The sequence below is a fragment of the Poecilia mexicana genome, unplaced genomic scaffold, assembly GCF_051168715.1.
Source record: "Poecilia mexicana isolate PSO_F unplaced genomic scaffold, ASM5116871v1 scaffold_4, whole genome shotgun sequence".
NCBI lineage: Eukaryota > Metazoa > Chordata > Actinopteri > Cyprinodontiformes > Poeciliidae > Poecilia > Poecilia mexicana.
The window spans coordinates 14,798,193-14,818,240 of record NW_028263373.1 but is presented as its reverse complement, the minus strand read 5'-3'; the positions used below and the strand labels follow the sequence as shown (position 1 = coordinate 14,818,240).

General features: G+C 38.3%; 1 protein-coding gene across 1 annotated transcript; it reads right to left on the bottom strand.

Annotated features, from left to right (window-relative positions):
* Positions 1-907: 907 nt before the first annotated feature.
* On the bottom strand, positions 908-17,699 carry LOC106929999 (guanine nucleotide-binding protein subunit beta-4). Its single transcript, XM_015007286.2, has 10 exons — positions 17,480-17,699; positions 12,403-12,584; positions 12,245-12,283; positions 10,198-10,304; positions 8,325-8,388; positions 7,831-7,993; positions 7,579-7,645; positions 7,163-7,364; positions 6,804-7,020; positions 908-5,935 (listed from the first exon to the last, which is right to left on the bottom strand). The coding sequence occupies exons 2-10, from the start codon at positions 12,457-12,459 to the stop codon at positions 5,829-5,831; spliced, it is 1,023 nt and encodes a 340-aa protein (XP_014862772.1). The 5' UTR covers positions 12,460-12,584; positions 17,480-17,699; the 3' UTR covers positions 908-5,828.
* Between the last annotated feature and the right edge of the window lie 2,349 nt (positions 17,700-20,048).

Here is a 20,048-nt window from a genome sequence, read left to right as displayed (position 1 = left end):
ACATTCAGAACCACAACACAGGCAATGGGTGGAGATTGAAACATTTAACATTTTTATTGGGACATAATTTTTTACTGAACTGCGTCTCATCCCTTGATGTCTGTTTCCCACATGGCAGACATCATGACCTTGACATGAGGGAAGCTAAGGTGGGACATGGCTTCAATACGTCCAGGATCCATTTTGATATCAAAAGCAGAACCACCACATGCTGTTTTCCACCTCAAGTTAATAAGCAGAACCAGTGTAAGGATGATGCTCTTGCTTTATTTTTTATTTTTTTATCCATTTTTATATCTAATGCATTTTACATTAATGTTCGATAACCCCAGCGTAAAACTGCCCTGTTATTTGCGTTAGCATGAATGAGAACATTTGCGATTTAAAAAAAAAAAAATTTATGACAGCTCCACTCCTCTTAACAGCTGGTTTTGAATATTTGCCTGACCTTGGGTCCATTTACAGCCGTGTATTCTGTAGATATGGGCAATTTTACAAACAAATTTCATTTTTGTTAGCTGCTTACCAATTCCTAAAAATCAGCTCACATCTATTTAGTTGAATGGCATGTTCTCGTTCTTTTCTCACGGTATATTTATAAACCAATGAAACAAGAAATAAATTACTAATTAAAAGATAAAGTCTTAAAAGTTCAAATTAACTAAATGTACATGTATTTTGTAGTCAGTTTTTCATCGCATTTGGTGATTTTGCTCAAAAGTTTCTTAATGTAAGATTCATGGCCTACAGCTTAAGATGATGGTTGGATATTTAGTTTTTAATGCAATTACATTATGCAGTAATAACATTTTTAAAACCATTTTACAAATGCTTAAATGGGTTACAATCTGCTGCAAGGCTTTTATGAACAAAAACTTAAAAATAAATAAATCAGTGAGAATTGAAATTGTTGATTAAAAGCTTTTTTATTGGTTACAATAACTCATGGCAACATATCAGTATCACCAAGCCACTGTACAAATACAAAAAAAGGTCTGGTGTGAAAAAGACTATAAAAATTATCTCATAAGTGATTATAATTTCACACAATAGCACTGTAAAGAGAGTTATGATGGCACCAAGTCCCCGGTCTTTAATGGCTTCGAACAAACAAATAAATAAAAGAAAAACCTCAAATAAAAGCCAGAATGTCAGGACAGTAGGCTGTAGTCAAAGAGCAGTGCAGTTCTGTGATGTTAGTGCAACAAAAAAAAAAAAAAAAAAGAAAAAAAAGAAAAGAAGCAGGGGTGTCGAAATGTTGACATTTTTGTCGTACTGTAAATAAAACTGGAGCTCGATTACAGACTGAACTCATGCAGCAGCGACAGGACCAAACTGTCAGACACATGAAAGATGTCGCCTCTTCAACACTGAACCTCTGGCTCTGGGCGCACACACGTGATCAGTTTGTAACGTCAGCCGACCTGATCAGTCAGAAAACCGGAGGGGAAACCGCCCCCCCCCCCCCCAAACATTCGGGGAAGCAACACTGATGAAAAAGTTAAATGAAGTCAAGCACCGTGGTTGGTTTTACAGGTTTACTGTTCGACCTGCATGAGTGAACTGCACAGGCACATGAGTGTTTCTACTCCAGGCTCCAGCGGCTAACAATGCAGAAATACACAGGCATAAAAGGTTTGTTTACCGAATAATATCATCATCATCTCATACTGGCTGTCTCTCAGCTGTTGAGGGTCATGGTGTTTTTTGTTTTTTTTAAGATTCATACAGCAACAAAGTGAGAAACTGACATGTTCAACATTTAGGGAAGATGAGAAGAAGCATCCAACATAATGCAAAGATACAACCAGTGATGATAGGAAATAATCCTAGGCTGTCATGAATTATGCCGTTTTAAAATTACAACCATTTTAAAACATTTCCTCAATTTCCACCCCATTACCGTTTCTTGTAAACAAGGAACAGTAAAACAGTACTGTGATGTTTTTTCAGCAAGCTGACCAGCAGCCCACAGCAAAAGGTTGCTGTTGCTTTATGGTCAACACAGCTGGAGAAAACACCAGTCAATTCAGCAGGACTTTCTTTTTTTTTTTTTTAAATAAAAGAATTAGGATGTAAATAATATGAACAGTTTTTGCAGTTTTGAAATTTTTGTTTAGCTTTGGTACAGCTTGATATCCTCAATCAGCCCATTGTTAGCTGTCCAGGAGTCCAAATGTGTTTTTATCGTGAAGCTGAAATGATACTGGCCTGACCAGTCTGGATCTGCCATCCTGACCAAAGCAGCATCACAGACTGCCAGGGGAACTCCTAATCAGATGTTTTCTTTTTTTTTACTTTAAAATCATCCACCTTTCAGTTTAGATTCAGTCACTTCCTAAAGTGGTAAAAATATTCATCCTGCATTACAGAACATATACATTTGGTTATGACTGGTTTGATTAAAACCAGCTATGTTTGAGAGTTAACATGCAGACACATTCCTGCTGCATTAGTGTTCAGAGACAAAAAAAAAACAACTATAACAGCTCAAGTTACATTTTAATAGGTTAAGAAAACCCACAATGTCAAGAATCTACTGCTGACGGAGTTGAGAGAAAATCAGACCCAAAACGTTAAATGTTTCTTCACGCATCTTCTTGTTGAACTGTCAGAACGAGAGAGTACTTCCAAAATCATGTCCTGTCTCTTTAAATCCAAACCTTTTAGTCCTGTAATTAACACATGAACATCTGAATGTCTTTGAGCTTGGTAGCGGAAATGACACTTATGGTTACAAAAACAGAAGCAGTCAACCTGTCAGATCAGATCAGACAACAGATTGGGTGGAAAATGACAGAGAAAGTTGGCACTTGATTAACGCTAGCAATGTTTTTTTTTGTTTTTTTTTATTGTACAGACTAGTTTTCGGTTCACAGCTCAGGGTCTGTGGAGCACATTGGCACAGATGAATGAGGAAGTAACACATCAGATTACACTCGGTCCCTCTACCTAACACACACAAGCCTTCGTCAAAACTGATATGCAAGACATTTCACATCCTACGGTCTCTCCAGGATATCCTACGATCTATCTGCTGCTCACAAACATTCCCTCAGGGTGAGTCTTTCAACGTCAAAAGAAGAGTTAAATCACATGAACCCTTTAAAATGGCATGTTGACCAGAACCACGGCTCTTTCAAAGAGGGAATAACTGACGGCTGAACCAACCAGAAATGCAAATGTTTCTGTTAGATGAAAGCAGATTTGTACATTTAAAATAAAAAATACAAAGAATAAAACAAGTGAGGCATTAAGAAGCAGTGAGGAGCTGCATGTGGTTTTCCTCCAAGCGTTCGTCTTAGTGTTCACTGGAATCAGTGTTTGCTTCTGTTGGGAGGAAAGCACGTTCTCACTCACATGGCTCCCAAACGCCACACTTTCACAAGTCATTACTGAGCCATGGTTCGAGCATAAAGACAAACATTTACTATGAATTTTAGACATCTCCCCTCAGGAGACAGGCTTTAGCTATGGCATGTAGAAAACAAAGCGGTAAAGAAGGAAAGATTTCTTGTTGGACGACTGAATAGACAATCTGTGGAACGCATGGATGGTTGGATGAAGAGATATCTGATAAGTAGATTGGCTCATGGATAGAGAAATTGATGGATTATTTGTAGGGTTGATAAACTGGATGAATGGATGGCCAGATTGGTTTATTAATAAATGGGTTAAAGGATGAATTGTTTGATTGAAAGACGGGCGGCTACTGGAGATCGGCCAGTTGATGGATTGGTTTATAAATGGATGAATGGACTGAAGGACAAACCAGTTTAGAAGAATGGACGAGTGGACAGATGCACTGGCAGATGGACATATAGATGCATGGATTGACAGGATGAATCATGGATTACAGATTAATGGACAGACTGATGGATGAATACAACATTCCATTTACTTACACACATACATACACATTTTCCATGTTAACAATAAATCAGGGAAAAATAGGTAGAGGAATATGTTGTTATTTTTCTGAATTTATCCATACCTGGAAAACAACTAAATCAAATTCCAGACTGTAGGATCAATGTGGGGAGTTTGTGTAAAATAAGAGAGAAAAAAACAAACATTTCTATTCTTCTTGGCTAATTTCACCCTCCATTTTGAACGGCATACTAAGGCAAAACGGAGACAGCAGTGCCTCGTCGCAAACCCTCCTCTGTCCAGCCCACAAGCTTCAAAAGTTTAGAATCACAGACAGGCACCTGAGACGGCTGATGGGTCCAACTCGCACAAGATCTGGGTTTTGTTTCAAGGTTCTTGAATGCAAAAATGGATAACGAGAAACCTCAATATCACAAAAATCTCTACTACTGCTTGTGAGTGCGCTTCTAGCTCTCTATTATTAGGTGTACGTTCTTCACTAGTTAGACTAAAAGGTTTATGATACGTTTTTGGTGAGAAACAAAATGCTAAAGTTTAAATGTTTGTGTCCTTTTTCTTTTTTGTAGCAGGCTTGCTATGGCACTGGTGTGATTTTGAAGTGGCTAACATATTTTCTGCTGCTTTTCTCACACCTTGATGATAAAAACAAGTTCAATCCTTCATTCAGGAGGGAAACAAATACTAAACTGACACGGCAAGCTCTGACATCTTTTTCCCGGTTTTCTCAGGCTGCTACAATCCTTCACAGTCCCAACAAGAAGTTCCTGTAGACTCTGGCCAGACAAACTCAACTTTTTTTTTTTTTTTGTCCTTGGGCAGAGTTGTGTCGGGATTGCAGGGAGAAACCAGCTTCTGCTTGTATTTTTGTTGCCATCATAATGTATATAAATAACCGAACCTAATGCTGAAGGAAAGACGAATCTTCTGCAGATCACGTGAGGTAGGGCTATTACGACCTCCATTCACCAGTCGAGCTGCAGCCGATTTGGGTGGAATGGATGCGGTTGTCCCGATATTCAGCTTTCGATGATCTGAAACCACCAATCCAAAAGAGCGGAGGCCAAACCGAAGCCTGGGATCGTTTCCTTCCCCGCCTACTGTAGCCTGAACTTCAACAGTTTCTACTTTGGAGTTAAAGCTTGATCCAGACAAAAAGAAACAACAAAAAAAAAAAAAAAAAAAAGAAAAAATATTGGATTGAAGTTCCTCCTGAAATCTCAATCTCTTGATTCCCTTCCAAAACAAAATGAAAATTTTGACTCAACTAATGCCAAAATAAAAAAACCTAAATATGCCAATAATAATAATAATAATAAAAAAATGTAGCCAGGCTAAATTTTGACTCGCAACTGAGTGAAAAGGCTTACTGTCATTTTTCTTTAATTAAAGTTCGCTAATAATATTTCTGGCATTCTGCGGTTATGTCTATTTATCGTAAAACAAGAGGAAAAGCAACAAAAATACCTCGATAGGCAAATGAACTACAAAAATATATACATACACACATTATATATGCATATATGATGCATATATACACACATAATGCTATACATATATACTGCCTTTATATATACATTTACATATTACACACTGATACTAATTTTGTTTTGTACTCGTGGCCACAAATGCACTTTAATGCCCTTAAAAAGAAAAAGAGGAAATCAAAATTATCTTTCAGTTATTTCCATTAGAAATAATTTCATGGTTTCAATTTGACGACTTTTTATAAAGAGGTTTTTGTGGCTTCGTGACAGCTCCGCTGAGGAAAAAAAAACAAAAAAAAAAAAAACTAAAAAAGGTTGAGAAAGTCTTCAGCTTGGAGGAGTGAGACGGGCTTCAGAAATGCACTCCCTCAAGTCCAGCCCAGCGGGTGAGTCAGGGGGCTGCAGACCCAAGGTGACGGGCAGTGATCGAGTACATCAGGCGAGACGCTGAGTTTAGTTCCAGATCCGGAGGAAACTGTCCCAGGATCCGGTGGCCACGGCCATGCCGTCAGAGGTCACTCCTAAGCAGCTCACACGATTGTCGTGGCCGGCGAGGACGCCTGCAGGATAAGGAAGACGAAGCAGAGCCGCAGGCCGGTTACACAATCTGTACGTACAGAGGCTCGTAAGGGTTTTCATGCGTCCTAAGCGCTGTCTGTTTTCATCACACTGAAGTTGGAAACAAAGTGTATTACTGGGATTTTATGTGACTGATCAACACAAAGTAAAGCAGAACTGAAGTGGAAGGAAAAAGCTTCTTTTACAGATTTCCCTAAATAAAGTCCATTTCAACGAGTTGAGTACATATTATGTGGCTCTACACGGCTAATGCAGTCAAACATATTAATCAAGCAAAGTATAGCAACAGCAAGAAGTTTACAGAAATAACAGAAAAATTGTAACGTACTAGAAAAAAAAAAAAAGAGGCTGCTTTTAGATATTATGGACTCCAGTTTCTGGAAGTTTCTCCAAGATACGTCCGTCTTTAACTTACGTTTTTGGATGCGTTTCTTTGCGGTAAACGGAACTTTTTTTGCAATATACTGCTTTTACCTTTGTTCCACATTAAAAATACTTTTTCAGTCAGTGATCCATAAACAGAATACAGTGCATGTCAATTCAAAGCGCAGACAGCTGACCAATAAAGTCTTTGGAATCCAGTTTGGAATTAAAAATAAATAAATAAAAAATCACATAACCGACTTTAAATCATTTTCTCTTTCTCACAGATTTGATTTTAAGTTACTGCCAACTTATAGAGCTCTTTTTTTTTCCAACTGAATTCTTGCTTCGTATTTCACCAGATACATAGGGTGAAATAAGAGCAGAAACAAAAACTTTTACCTGGTTACCTAAAAAGAAGCACATTTACAATTATTTGCTTGACATTACGTGGTGGGAGCTGATGCCTGGTCATTTGTCTCATACCTGCTCGGTCCCCTTTCAGAGTGTCCCACACGTTGCAGTTGAAGTCGTCGTAGCCGGCTAACAGCAGACGGCCGCTCTTGGAGAAGGCCACAGAGGTGATGCCGCAGATGATGTTGTCGTGGCTGTAGGTCATCAGCTCCTGGTCGGCACGTAGGTCAAAAAGCCTGCAGGTGGCGTCGTCCGAGCCTGTGCCGAACGCATTACCGTTGGGGAAAAACTGCAGAAAGAAAAAGGAGAAACAACTGCTAACTGCTGTTCAGACAGTGAACAGTTAAAGGTTTGGGGTTCTTTTGTCCAACAGAAAGTGCGATCCTCCAAACTTGAGTTTGTTCGTCTGTGGCTAAAGTTACAGAACTCACGCAGACGGCGTTGATGTCAGACACGTGGCCGGTGAAAGACTGCCTGCACATCCCGTCACGGATGTCCCACAGCTTGGAGGTGGCGTCACAGGCGCCGGACACAAAAGTCCGGAAGTCAGGGCTAAGAGACAGGCTCATCACGTCACCTGTGTGGCCGGTGAAGGAGGTGGCCTGCTGGCCCGTCTCTATGTCCCATAATGCACTTTAAAACAGAAAAAAAAAGTTAAAAAAAAAGTTCTACTAGTGACCCAAACAGTTTTTTTTTGTTTTACTCTGAAAGAGACAAACCCAATGAAACCTAAATATACCAGCACTAAATACATGTACAGAGTACTGTGGTTTAAAAATGTAAATCGTGAAGTATCCTCTGTCAGCACTCAATGGGCTGCAGTGTTGTGAGTGTGGGGTCTGCTCACCAGGTGGTGTCTCCGGAGCTCGTTAGTATCTGGGTGTCGTCCAAGAAGCGACAACAAGACAAATAACCTGAACATAAGCAGAGAACCTATATTAGAACAGAACTCATTTTTCCTAATATTCTACCCTGAAAATTCAATGTAAAATAAGTTTTACTGCCATTGTAACCAGGGGGGACAATACAAAGTGTGGCCAAGTGGAAAAAAATAAAAAATAAAATAAAATAAAAAAATAAATAAAGAAATCCCCCTTACCTGTGTGTCCAGGTAGCTCTCGGGTGACCCGCACGTTGCCCTCACGGGTCTTCAGACTGTATATAGAGCAGATGTTGTCCAGGCCTCCGCAGGCCACATAGTTCCCAGAGGGGGCGTAGGCGCACGTCATCACCCATGAAGAACGCAGTGGGATAGCATGCATCTAAATTCAAACAAGAGTGAGCGACAGAAAACTGCACATTTCATACAAAACTTAGGGTCCAAATAAAGGCTTGTGTCTGTTATACAAACTGCTTCGCACTCATTGCAACACCACCACCACAACCTAGATCACTAAATCTGCTTTCTAAATGATGTAGCAGCTTCATCGACGGTAAATGAAAATCAGGTTTTGTTGCACTTGCATAATTTCACTACGTTGCTTCTAATTAACTTACCATGACTAAACACACTTATTGCAACAAATCATCACAAGACACTTCAGATTTTAGTGTAAATAATTTCAGCTGTCAGCCATTATTAATCCTACACACCTTGTTTGTTGTGTAGCTGTCCCAGATGATCAGCTTTCCATCTTGCGAGGCACTGACCAGTAACCTGGAAGCAGGTGAAGCACATGAGCATGACACTCCGCTCATATCCACATTATCAAGCACAATCTAAGCTACATGCACCTTGTTTATTATAAGCAATGAGTGGCAGCCACCTTAAACACTGCTGTGCTGGATCGTCAGCCTGGAGGTTAAAAAGCATTTAGCGTCACCAATCTCTTACTCCTCTGCATGTCCCAACCCAAGTAATATTCAAACCTTCACTAATGCAAAAGCCAAAACTGTGGTTTACTTAAGCTGGGAGGAAAATTTGAGTAGTGAGGTGGGGGCAGGGGGGCTCTAGATGGCACAGATGCAGGAACAGCTGGAACCCCTCCCTCTCATCCTGATGGGGTGTTTCCGCCTCTCCAGGTAAAGGAAGTGGTTTGATGGTGCTGCAGTACAATCAAGAGGAGAGCTGTAGTCCTCAAATGTCAGTGGCTGTATACAAAACAAATACTGGTCTCTGGGGGGAAGGGGGGGGGTCACGTAGAAGGTGCTCGGCACGCCTATGCACGCTCACACCTTCAACCGAACACACGTCTTAAGGAGCAGCCACAGACATCAGGCCTTTACACAAGTCCAAGTGTGCCATTAAACACCACTGCATCTTTCAAAAGCATAAAAATATCACGCTGAATTACGTTAATGAGACTTGGTGGATTCATTAAGAAACGCCAGAGCTAGTCTCACAGCTGTAAAGATTTGCTTCATGTCAAAAACCTACAATAAATGGATCAAAATCACTAGTTGTGCATGTCTTGCTGATTGACATTATTGTAATTTTTTTGTTCATGAGGCAAAGGCCTTTTTTTTACCTTCCTTTTTTAGTTGGAAAAATACATATACTTGTGTAATTTTGATCCAGATCAAATTAGTATATGCAGCTTGCGGAAACAAAAAATACTTTCTATGCCTCAAGATTAGTGCACTGCATGCATACTTACTGTGAACTAAAATCCTAACTGTTAATTCTTGGTGCCTCTCAGTGTGCATATTTGCAGCAAATTGTTAAAAAAAAAGAAGCAGTTTATAAGATCCAGTTTAATGAACATTTGTAGACAACAGAATCTTGCAATGTTAGATTTGCAAAAAAACAGCAGTAAAAACTGAGATCTTAGAAACTGCATCTGTAATAAGGTAAGCGTTTTATGCCAAATGTCACTACTGTGCTCATAGCAAAGAGGTAAAACAGTGCTGGTGTCTTGTTAAAGTGATAGTAAAAGGGGATTATGGGAGTATTAGTCATATTAGTAGAGAGGGGAGTGGGAGAACGGGTGGAACTGATTGTTGTACAGCCCCAGACCTGGGACTGTCGTCACTGCCACATTGCATTGCATTGATAGAGAAAGAAAGAGTGACACAAACACACAATAGAACAAAAGGAAAATATTTTATTACCACCAATTAAAAAAAAAAAAAAAAAAAAAAAAAACAGTTTATTTTTGATTTGTACTTTAAAGTTATGCTGCACTACAAAGTACTTGAACCAGAACTTTTCATTGGTACTTCTACTGCAGCTGAAGTATTCAATGCTGCAGGATCATAAACATAGATTGAAGATGAACTAATATTTTTTGTTCTTTTTCTTACTTTGGCTGGACTTTGGAACTGACTGTAGACAGATTGCACTGGAGCCGATTGAACAAATTAAGGCAGCAAATGGCGGACGTAAATACTGCAAAGGCAAAAATCTAAACACAGCCAAATCACAGCTTTTAAATCAAATGTTCTAAATACACAACTCTTGCAAAAACGAAACAAACAGAGAACCCGATTAACATAAATTTCTACAAATGAAAAAGAGAATCCTCACCTGGATTCACTCCCCCAGTGCATTGCATAGATTTTGGCCAGGTGTCCCCTGAGAGTACGTCGCGTCCGCATCTGTATCCGGCCCACCGAGTCCAGACCAGCTGTGATCTGCATAAACACAGGAAGACGGGTCACTGGTTACACTGGAGGGAAAGACCGATGCCAGAACTAGACTCAAGCTGAGGTAGCAAAAACAGGATGATACTTAAAAAAAAAAAAAGCAAGAAAACATTTATATCAGGATTTCCTGGACTTTTATTTATGTACAGCAAAGTCTAAATGGTAAAACCACAGACTTCAAATATTCAATTAGAATGAATAAAATACATGCAAATTAATGCATTGCTGTGAAGTTAGTATCTGAACACCAGATACTTAACTGACTTAATTGGATTTCGATATGGACTTTGACTGGGCCAGTCCAACATTCAGCCTGAAGCGGCTCGTTCCCTTAAGGAGGTTTTCTTCAACGAATTGCCATAAAAACCAGTAAAGTAAAGCAGCTTCATTTGCAGGCAACTCGTAGTACTTGTTTGACCCTTAAACACGGTCTACTCCCTGATCCAGGGTTTAAAAGTAAAAATATCCAGTTTTGATCTTTTTATGCGTTTGATCAGAATTAAATCATAACATATTGCTGAATACTTATTAAAACGATCTTTAAAGAGCGCAAAATGTGTTTAACAGCAAGACAAACCAGCAAATAAAAAATAAAAAAGCTGCTAGATACACGTCAAATAAAAATGACCTCAATGTGGTTCCAATTGTTCCGACCATGATTATTTATAACATACCCAAATGTGGAGGACATACCAGAGGGGCATGTGCATGATGTTTTGTGTCAAAAATGAAAATAAAGCTCAGCAGCCTACAATGAAGAGAGTTACCATGTTAAAAAACTGATACGATCTTTCACTACTCAGAGATTTTGATCTTGGGGGAGACAATCAGTGTCGCACTCTAGAAGTGAAAGTGGATGTCAAAGAAACGTGGCTGGAGAAGTCTTCGGTGTTTTGTACAAATACACAGTTATGCCCAGAGTAAAACCACATCCAGGTAAAATAAAGAGCTCCAGACCAAAGTGGTTCCTTAATTATGAAAAACAGAATTTCAATTGTGATATTTCTCTGATCACCAATGATAAATCATCCATTTCAGCAAAGCAATCTTTCATGAGTATTGCATTACTTTAAGCCGTTACGCCTGCAAACTGTAACAATACATTGGACACAGAGTCTACTCATAGCATTATTTGAAAACAAAGGCTCAATAGGCAATTCTTTCACAGAGTTTGTTCACAAAATGTAGTTTAGTGCACAAATCATACATATTATGCATGTTTTAGGTCTGACTGAATAAAATAAGCCATAATTTCCTATGTTGAGCATCCTGGCTACAATTTGCACACATGTGTATCACTTTTAAATTGTGCTTAAAAATTCTTCCTTTTTTTTTTTTTTACATCTATACCAAAACATTTTCATTATCATTTCTGTGTCGTTCCACTGTCTTTTTGACTGTATGTTTTTAGGCTTTTTTCCTTGCAGTTTTTCAGTGCCACCCTGACTCCAACATTGGTCAGCTCTAATATACATTTTAACATTAATTGTAATACATTTAATATTTTAGCAATTCACAGTAGATTAAGTGGCAAATATTTTGTCAGTACGGATGCACTGATACCACATTTTTCCAGATTGAGTAGCAGTCTCCAGTTTTTACAGAGTTCCACGAAGAGTAATGCTTAATGCTCACTTTTAGTGTATTTAAATGGAATCAGACTTTTACTGCAGTAAATTGTTAGAAAATTGTAACATTTACAGCCTTGCCACACCTGTCACCAGAACAAACCTCTTAGAATTAGCTCATCTTCATTTGTAGGGAAGGAAATCTATTTTTCTATGCATTGTTGCAGACCCTGTACGCAGCTTGCTTCAGTAAGAAACATTGGTTGACCAAATTACACATCGTCTCAAAAAACAGCCCTAAAATGAAAAACAACAAAAAATAAATAAACAAAGTGGTTTTTGTGCAAGTAGGTCCCTCACCTGTGACAGAGTGGAATCACTGCAGGCTTTCCTGGCATCCTACAAGGAGAAATCAAGAATGAAGGAAATTCAAGAGTTTCATGAGTAATGGTTTCAGCTGAAGTTGTGCAAGTCATTTCCAAAAGTTTTTTAATTTTTATTTTTTTAAGTTGTTTTACCCGGATTTGGTTACGTAGTTGCTCGGCTTCCTGCCGCAACTGTTCGAGCTCACTCATTGTCCCTGTGAGATGCGTTCAGGACACACTCCTCTGTGAATACTGGCTGGGTTGAGAAAACACACGAGCCTGCTCGCACGCGCACACACACACTCACACACACGAAACACTTGACCAGCTGACACCTGCAACACAGAGACAGAAATAATGTAAGTTCAACAGGTATACGGAAAAAGAATAGCAGCACAAACAGAGGTTTCCTGTTTTGGTTGGGGAGAGCTGCGAGGGCACAATGCTGCCATCCAGGCCCACCAGGGGGATTTCAGGGGCTGGGTGGCAGCTTGGAGGGTGGTCCGTCTCTTCAAACACCCTCACTCTGGTTCAAAAGGCCATCTGAACTGGGCCCTGACCTTTCCTCGCTCAATCGGCCTTTTGTGTCGTCGCATCGCGCTGCTGGCACGGCCCACCGCTGTGCCTGCGAGCTCCGAACGAGTGTCTGCGCATCGTGTGGGCCGATCTGGACGGCTTATTAGACAATATGTACAACAGAAACCATTTGAGAGCGAGAGTACATTATGTGAGCACATCTAAGTGTGTCACAGATTAAGCATTCATTTGCAAACGCTTGCTTGTGTATTTATGCACGTGCAAGTTGCCACTTCCTTTACCTTGGGGAGCCTGAATGTGGGTCACAAAGCACTCAGAGATTCCTCTGACATGTTTGCACTTCCCCGACCTCGTGGGCTGCTGATTTTCCACCCCGTTCTACTGCAGTCCGCAAATCCAACGTACTGGGATTAAATTTTTAGATCCATATTCAATAATTTAACTACTAGGGCCGACACAGGCCTGCATATGTCCACACTGAAACACTCGCTCATTATAGAATGGCATAATTGTGAATACTTTCATAATTCTTCAAAAATTAGTCCAGATAAGCCCATCTTTAAAATGTCTAAAATCCACTGATGTAGCCTGTTGCGCCTCTCAGCTGACAAGATGGATTCAATGGACTGCTCATTGTGAGCTCATTTATTTAAGCCTGTGCTGAGGCATTGCAATGCATTCAGCTGCCCATGACAACGTCACTCTGACGCATCCGAGGAGGAGCTCAGCATCAGCCTGAATCAGAGGCATCGCTGCTCTAAAACAGCCATCCATCTGTTATGCTATATGCCTCCATAGGCCGAGGCGTCACACAGGGCTGCTTGTGCTCATAATGGGTTTAGAAAGCGCTTTTGTTAAACAATACTGCAATGAGTAACATAACAGTAAAGGTTAAAATGAGATGGTGCTGGTTGTGGTGGTGGAGGGGGACTTTAGGCAACACATGCTCTGATTTCTAAAACTACATGAAAGGACTTGTTCACATTATGAAGAAACTACTGCTCAATCAGAAACCAAAGCGGGAAGGAGGCCGTTATTTTGAGAAGAGCCGTCGGATGAATTATCCTAGAAAGTTTTAAGTTGTAGTTTCCTTAACAATAATAGCTCTACATAATAAAAAGAGGGAAGAACACGAGAAAGGCAAAGGCACAAACAAATCTTGTACTATTGTACTGTCAAAAAAAGCTTGGCGGCTATATTTCTTGATTCAGGATGTTGTCGGTCCTGTTTTTATTCCACTTTATTTCCAGGAGTTCACTCAGAAGTGGTGTAACAAAGCTGGACATCACAGAGAATTTCCCCTAAAATTAAACAAAGATTAGATAAGTAAAGTTAAGGATATAGGTTTACCCCAGAAAACTTGCTAAGCCCTGTGCTTGAGGTACGAAGGCAGTCATTCATCCAGCCGGCTGCCATGTTTTTCAGTTAAAATCTTTTTAAAGTTGACAGGAAATTTGAAAATATCACATATGCATTATTGGAAGACTGGAAGATTAATACCTAAATACCAAGTATAAAACCTTAAAAAGAGGAAATCATTAAAAACAAAAAACTAAAATAAATACGTGATGCTTAGCCTGGTGGGGACACAAATAAAGCCCAATGGCCCGCCAGGCTTATAATACAGTGAGGGAAACCCTGAGGTGGGTATCCTCGATTCTTTTATAAAAGAACGAACATCTTTAAAGAAACCTAAGCCCTAAGCTGCCTTGATTGTAGATATTTATGCAAAAATGTATAATAACCCCAATATGGAATATGATACTAAATGAAAATTATGTATTCCTTTACTTCCCTCTCTGTTTTTTCCGTACATCTAGCAAACCCATTTTAACATATAATTTCCCTCTTTTTTTAACATGTCCTACATGTTTTTAGTTAATTTAAGTATCATTTTCTTTTTTCACCCTTTTGTCTCTGATTACATATACTTCTGTCTCTTTTTTACATTCCGTCTATTTTCTCAGTTTTATTCCTGTATGCATTACAACTTAATTAGGGAGTACCCATTTTTCAGATTTGAGTTACTTCCTGCATCTGTCGCTCTAATGCTTAAGGATATGCAAAGAGTAGTCAAGGGACGATGGTGATACAGGAAAAACAAAGATAAACAAGGACGGAGATAAAAAAGGGATAAAGGGAATGTAAATAGTTTCCCATAGTATAATAAAAACCCTCAACAAAAACAGAGGAAGTAAAAATAATGCATATTTTGTCTGTATAGATGGAAACAAGTGTAAATCACATTTGCAATAATAGTTTGGTTCTTGATGAACAAATTTCCCATACGCAACTGACCAAAAGTTCTGGTTAAAGAAACAGAGGCTAAGTGAGCAAAAAACAAAGCTGAATTTGCTCAGCCACTTTTCCCTTTCAAATTCAGCTTATTCATATTTTGTCAAGTCACAACAAATGTCATCCTAAGGCATTTTACCATAAAAACAGGTTCAAATAATTCAGATTATCCATGACTCAACATTTTCTTATCATTTTCTTAAGATAATAAGAAGAGGCTTGTTTTTCCCCCCCCGACTTTATCTTCCACCAGTATCTTACATTTTAAACATCTCCCACTTACTGAGAAGTAAAGCAGGTACATTTTGGTATGTCATAACATGAGTTAAAGAATCAAAGGGGTGTCTCCGCCAGGTGTGAACTTGTTCCTACTGACAAAGCATCTGGAGAATGGAGGAAGTGATATCAAGATTCCAGTAACGTGAAAATTAATCATCTTCGTTCTGGTCAACCAGTTAATGTCATTTAAATGTAAATGTAAAGTGTCAATATTTACTGGAATTTCACTGACTTTTAGCGTTTGTCCAAACTGTAATTATAACAACATCAGAGACTGGATTTTATGGCCAATTTGCTTACTTTATATAAACATTTTAATCCAGTTACATTAGACAACAACAGAACTTCACTCTAAATGTTTTAATATATCACTCAGTGACCAAAAATACAGTATTTGATATTGTGTTTCTCCTGTTTGGTCCACTATATTTCCATCATAACAGTGATTAATTATTGAAGCACCTATGGATGATACCATACATCAACACATATTATTAATAACTGTGATAGTGGCCAGTCAATTACTTTTACAATTATAGTTTCCACTGCAAGAGCTTAACAATATTTAGATGCCAAACATCAATGTTTGGCTTCTAAACCACCCGAGGTCATATTAATTTAAAGAACCACAAGTCTAATTTAAAACCCTAATTTATTCTTAATTGTAAAAAAAAAAGACTAATACCACTGAAGTTATATCAAAGGTTTTAATATCACAAAAGCTACATTTTTTCAGACCTTGGTTTAAACAAAGTCTGTATAATTTAATGGAACCTAAACTGCCTTGTAAAAATTTATACAAAAATATAAAAGTTTAATCTATATTAGACTTGAATCTAATAAAAATTAGACACAACTGAAGAGTATAATTTTATTAGACGCAAGGGAAGCCAAAGCAAGATGCTGAACACTGCCTGTCAGTTGGCTAAAAAAAAAAAGAATCCTAAAATTTTCCCCCGGTTTGTAGAAAAATCAAAATCAAAACATTTGCCAGTTACGGAGCTATGTAAGCATCAACAATAGCTTATACATGGATGGACGCTTCTGACATCAATAAAAATCACATAAAAGGTTAAGACATATACTTGAGTAGCATCAACAGGGTTAATCTTGTAATTCATTCATTTTGTTTACCACCTGAAATCAATAAAAACGCAGAACATTTAACCACTTTTTGTGTGTGAAAACTAATCAGAGCATTTGATAAACACTCCAGAAAGCAAACTTAACTAATCTAAAATTATTGAAAACTTTGGTTATTTTTTTGTTTCATTTCTACTCATGATTTAATCTTTTTTTTTAACTACTTTTCCCCCACCACTTATCTTTTTTTAAATGTTCCTTACATAAATCGTTTGCAGATTTGAAATGTGACATATTCGGCTTTTTTTCGATACTAGACCCACCAAAACTAGTTACCACTTGTTGATGACATGATGAAACCAGGAGATTGATGACATGATTCACTGTGTTACTTCACAGTTTCAGACAAACACCGACTCCCAACCACAGACAAAAACGTAGTTAAATCATGTTAAGAGATTGTGCGACAAATAAAGTGTGTTGTTTTTACAGGCTGATGTAGTGGAGATGCGTCTGTGGAGCAGGAGGCAGGGCCCCTGTCACACCACCAGTTGATATTGATAGGAAGGCGGACTGTATATTAATTACTAAGAAACAGGGGAAAAGCTACGTAGAGGACTGTGCAGCAAGAAAACTTAAAGTAGTGTGGGAAAAACTGGAAACAAAACCGTAAATGCAAGTAAAAAAAAAAAAACTAGTGACAGTTTTCTTGCTCGTAGTTTCCGCCCTACAGGCGAAAAGGCCGCGTTTGGATAGCTGAGGATTTTGTAGGCAATGGAAAGCTTCAAGGAGGGGAAAACACAGAATTGAGCCATTAAAAAGACTGGGAGCAGTTATTTCAACTGCCACAACCGCTGCCGTCAGGGACATTTCATGGTTCTGGACAATTCTGGACTCTACCGAGGCTGCAAAAACAAAAATAAACCCGCTCCGAGCAAAAACAGGAAATAGCCTTAAAAAAAACACACACACACACACGCACACACGCATACACACAGACAACCAAAATACCAAAGACGAGACTGCACGTCCTCACCTGAAAAAGAGGCGTTCTGGCTCAGTCCCGTTCCTTCGGTCCGAGTCGCACCGATATGTTTTCACACGACAACCATGGCCTCAGCTGGGAGGGGGGAGACCGTGGAAAGGAGCCGCGTTAATTTCCACACAATTTAATCCGCTTTAGGGGTCAGAAGGGAGCACCCACTCGGATCGGATTTGACTGAAATTTTCACCAAGCAGGCTAATCACCACACCCATGAAAGTGGGAACATGGCAACAGTCTACACTGAGGGGTGCACGCTAGCTTACATGCGTCATATTTTAATTTATTTAATCACAAAATCAGAATTAAAAATTAGTCTACATTTAAATCTATGTATATTTACGTCAGTAATGAAAACAGGCTTTTGATTCGAATGTTTTTTCTTGTTAAGCATACGTGGAAAATGTCTGAAAGTGTTTGTGTCCCCTCCCACTAAAATGGTACAGTCTGCCAGCCCCTCTACAAAAAGGAACCGAGTGGGATACAGGAAACAAATAGAACTCTAAAGCTTTTTTAAAATAAAAAGTAGTAATTCAAGTAGGAGCAGTTGTAATGTTGCAACACTTATGGTTTATTTATTCATAAATACGAAAACAAATCCTTATAAATGCAGCACATTATTTTTTTAAAATATTACATTTGTGTATTTTTTTCTGTAACTGATCACATCACACACAGTAAGACCACAACTGGGTAATGAAACATAAATTTTCACTGCCGAATTTCACAAAATGAGAAGTTTTTTAAACAGGGCATGAAAGAAATCACTGCAAATTCTGCTTTTTATGCTGACTTGAGTCAGTGACGTCACACAAGGCAGAAGAATAGAGTGGCTCCAGGTCAATTCTGCAGTTTAACAAATGATACTACTATTTTACCTTCACCCTTTCTACTCCACTTTCATGGCTGTAAACAAATAATTTTGTAGCCAGAGTTAAACTGCTGTTCATATGTTTATTTTTCTTGGTAGTTAAGTATTTTCATTAAATATCGAGACAGTCACAAAAGACTCAAATCTCACAAATAACTTGAGTAATTTTGTCATAAGTTAGTATTATGGCCTTTTTGCAGTAGGTTGCGTCTAATCCCTATTTAAGTTGACTCTAGAATTTGAATCTAAGTGACCTCCTGCTGCTAAATACTAATTGGGTAAACACATTTTCAGTACCCCATAAGAAACAGGAAATTACTTTAAATCCTTTCTGGTCTAGACAGGTACAAAATATTTGAGCTGCAAGAAATTAATCTGTAAGTGAAATAACAAATTGAACCATCCAATGAAGAGGGTAATAAATAACCACCAATAATTTGCTGTGCATATTTGAAACTACAAAAATGTATAAATGGTGTTTTCTTCTTGTATCGTGTCAAATTGTTATACATTTTTACCAGTAGAGTGGTTCTGCTTGTTTGACCTCAGACTATAACTTCTCTTTTTAATTGCTAAGTGATGGATTTTTTTCCCCCTCACTTTTTCCCACAGGTGTTAACTGGAACGATGTAATGGATAGGCTCTGACTTCAAAACCATGTTAATACAACATACTGACCATTTCGTTTTTATGCCAACTTGGCTCAAAATGATTGGTGAGTAGAAGGGAAGACTTTTGAAGGAAGAATTTGATTAAAAACATGATACTAAATGCTTATGGACAAACAAAAATTAAGGTTCTCAAAACAATCCTGATCAATGGCCTTACACTTTGTGTGATGTTATCAAAAGCATGTGAACATTTAGCCTTAATCTGGGAAAAAGAAGAGCAAAACAAATAGAAAATGTGATTGATTTCACAGGAAGTGTCTTAAAATTGAGATACTTTACCTATTGGGTAATCATAGTAGCAATAGAGTGAGTACATCTTATACTGAACCTTTCATAATGGTCACCCTTAAAGACGACAACAATAATAATAATAATCAAATCAATATTAAAATTCTGCCCAATTACATGTTTTTGCACCAAATTCTTTTTGTCACCCTGGAGTTTTTATAATGTCATTGTACATTTGTCAAGACAAATACTACCAAGCAAGAAACAGTGGTGCCCCACTAGGTAACTTCCATTTTTATTACTGCAGCCAATATCTGTTATTTAAAACAATGGTTACAGTTATAATCCTGCAGATGGAAGATCAGTCCAGGACTTTTTCCCCTCTGCTGTTTACCATCTCCACCTTCTGTCTATTGATAGACTTCTAGTTATTCCATGAATATGACACTTCCTCATTGTGTCTGCTCAGGTCACGAAACATTTAAATCTTTGCATTTTCTCGTGTTCTGCCACCGTATTATCCAAACACTCAGTACCAGCCACTGCCTTGGATGATATTTTTTATGGATAATATTTTTTCGGGTTTGATATATGTGTCACCCTCTTTAAATACAGTCTTCAGCAGAAGAAGCTTTTAGATTTATATTTTGTGTAAAATTTAAACAATAGTTTAGCAAGACATCTGAAATGCAAAAATAAAGAATTAAATAAGATGTAGCTTAAACTCATATAAGCCAGACCTCATATGTAGCTTAGACAAATATTTAAACATAAAACTGTCACCAACCTTCTG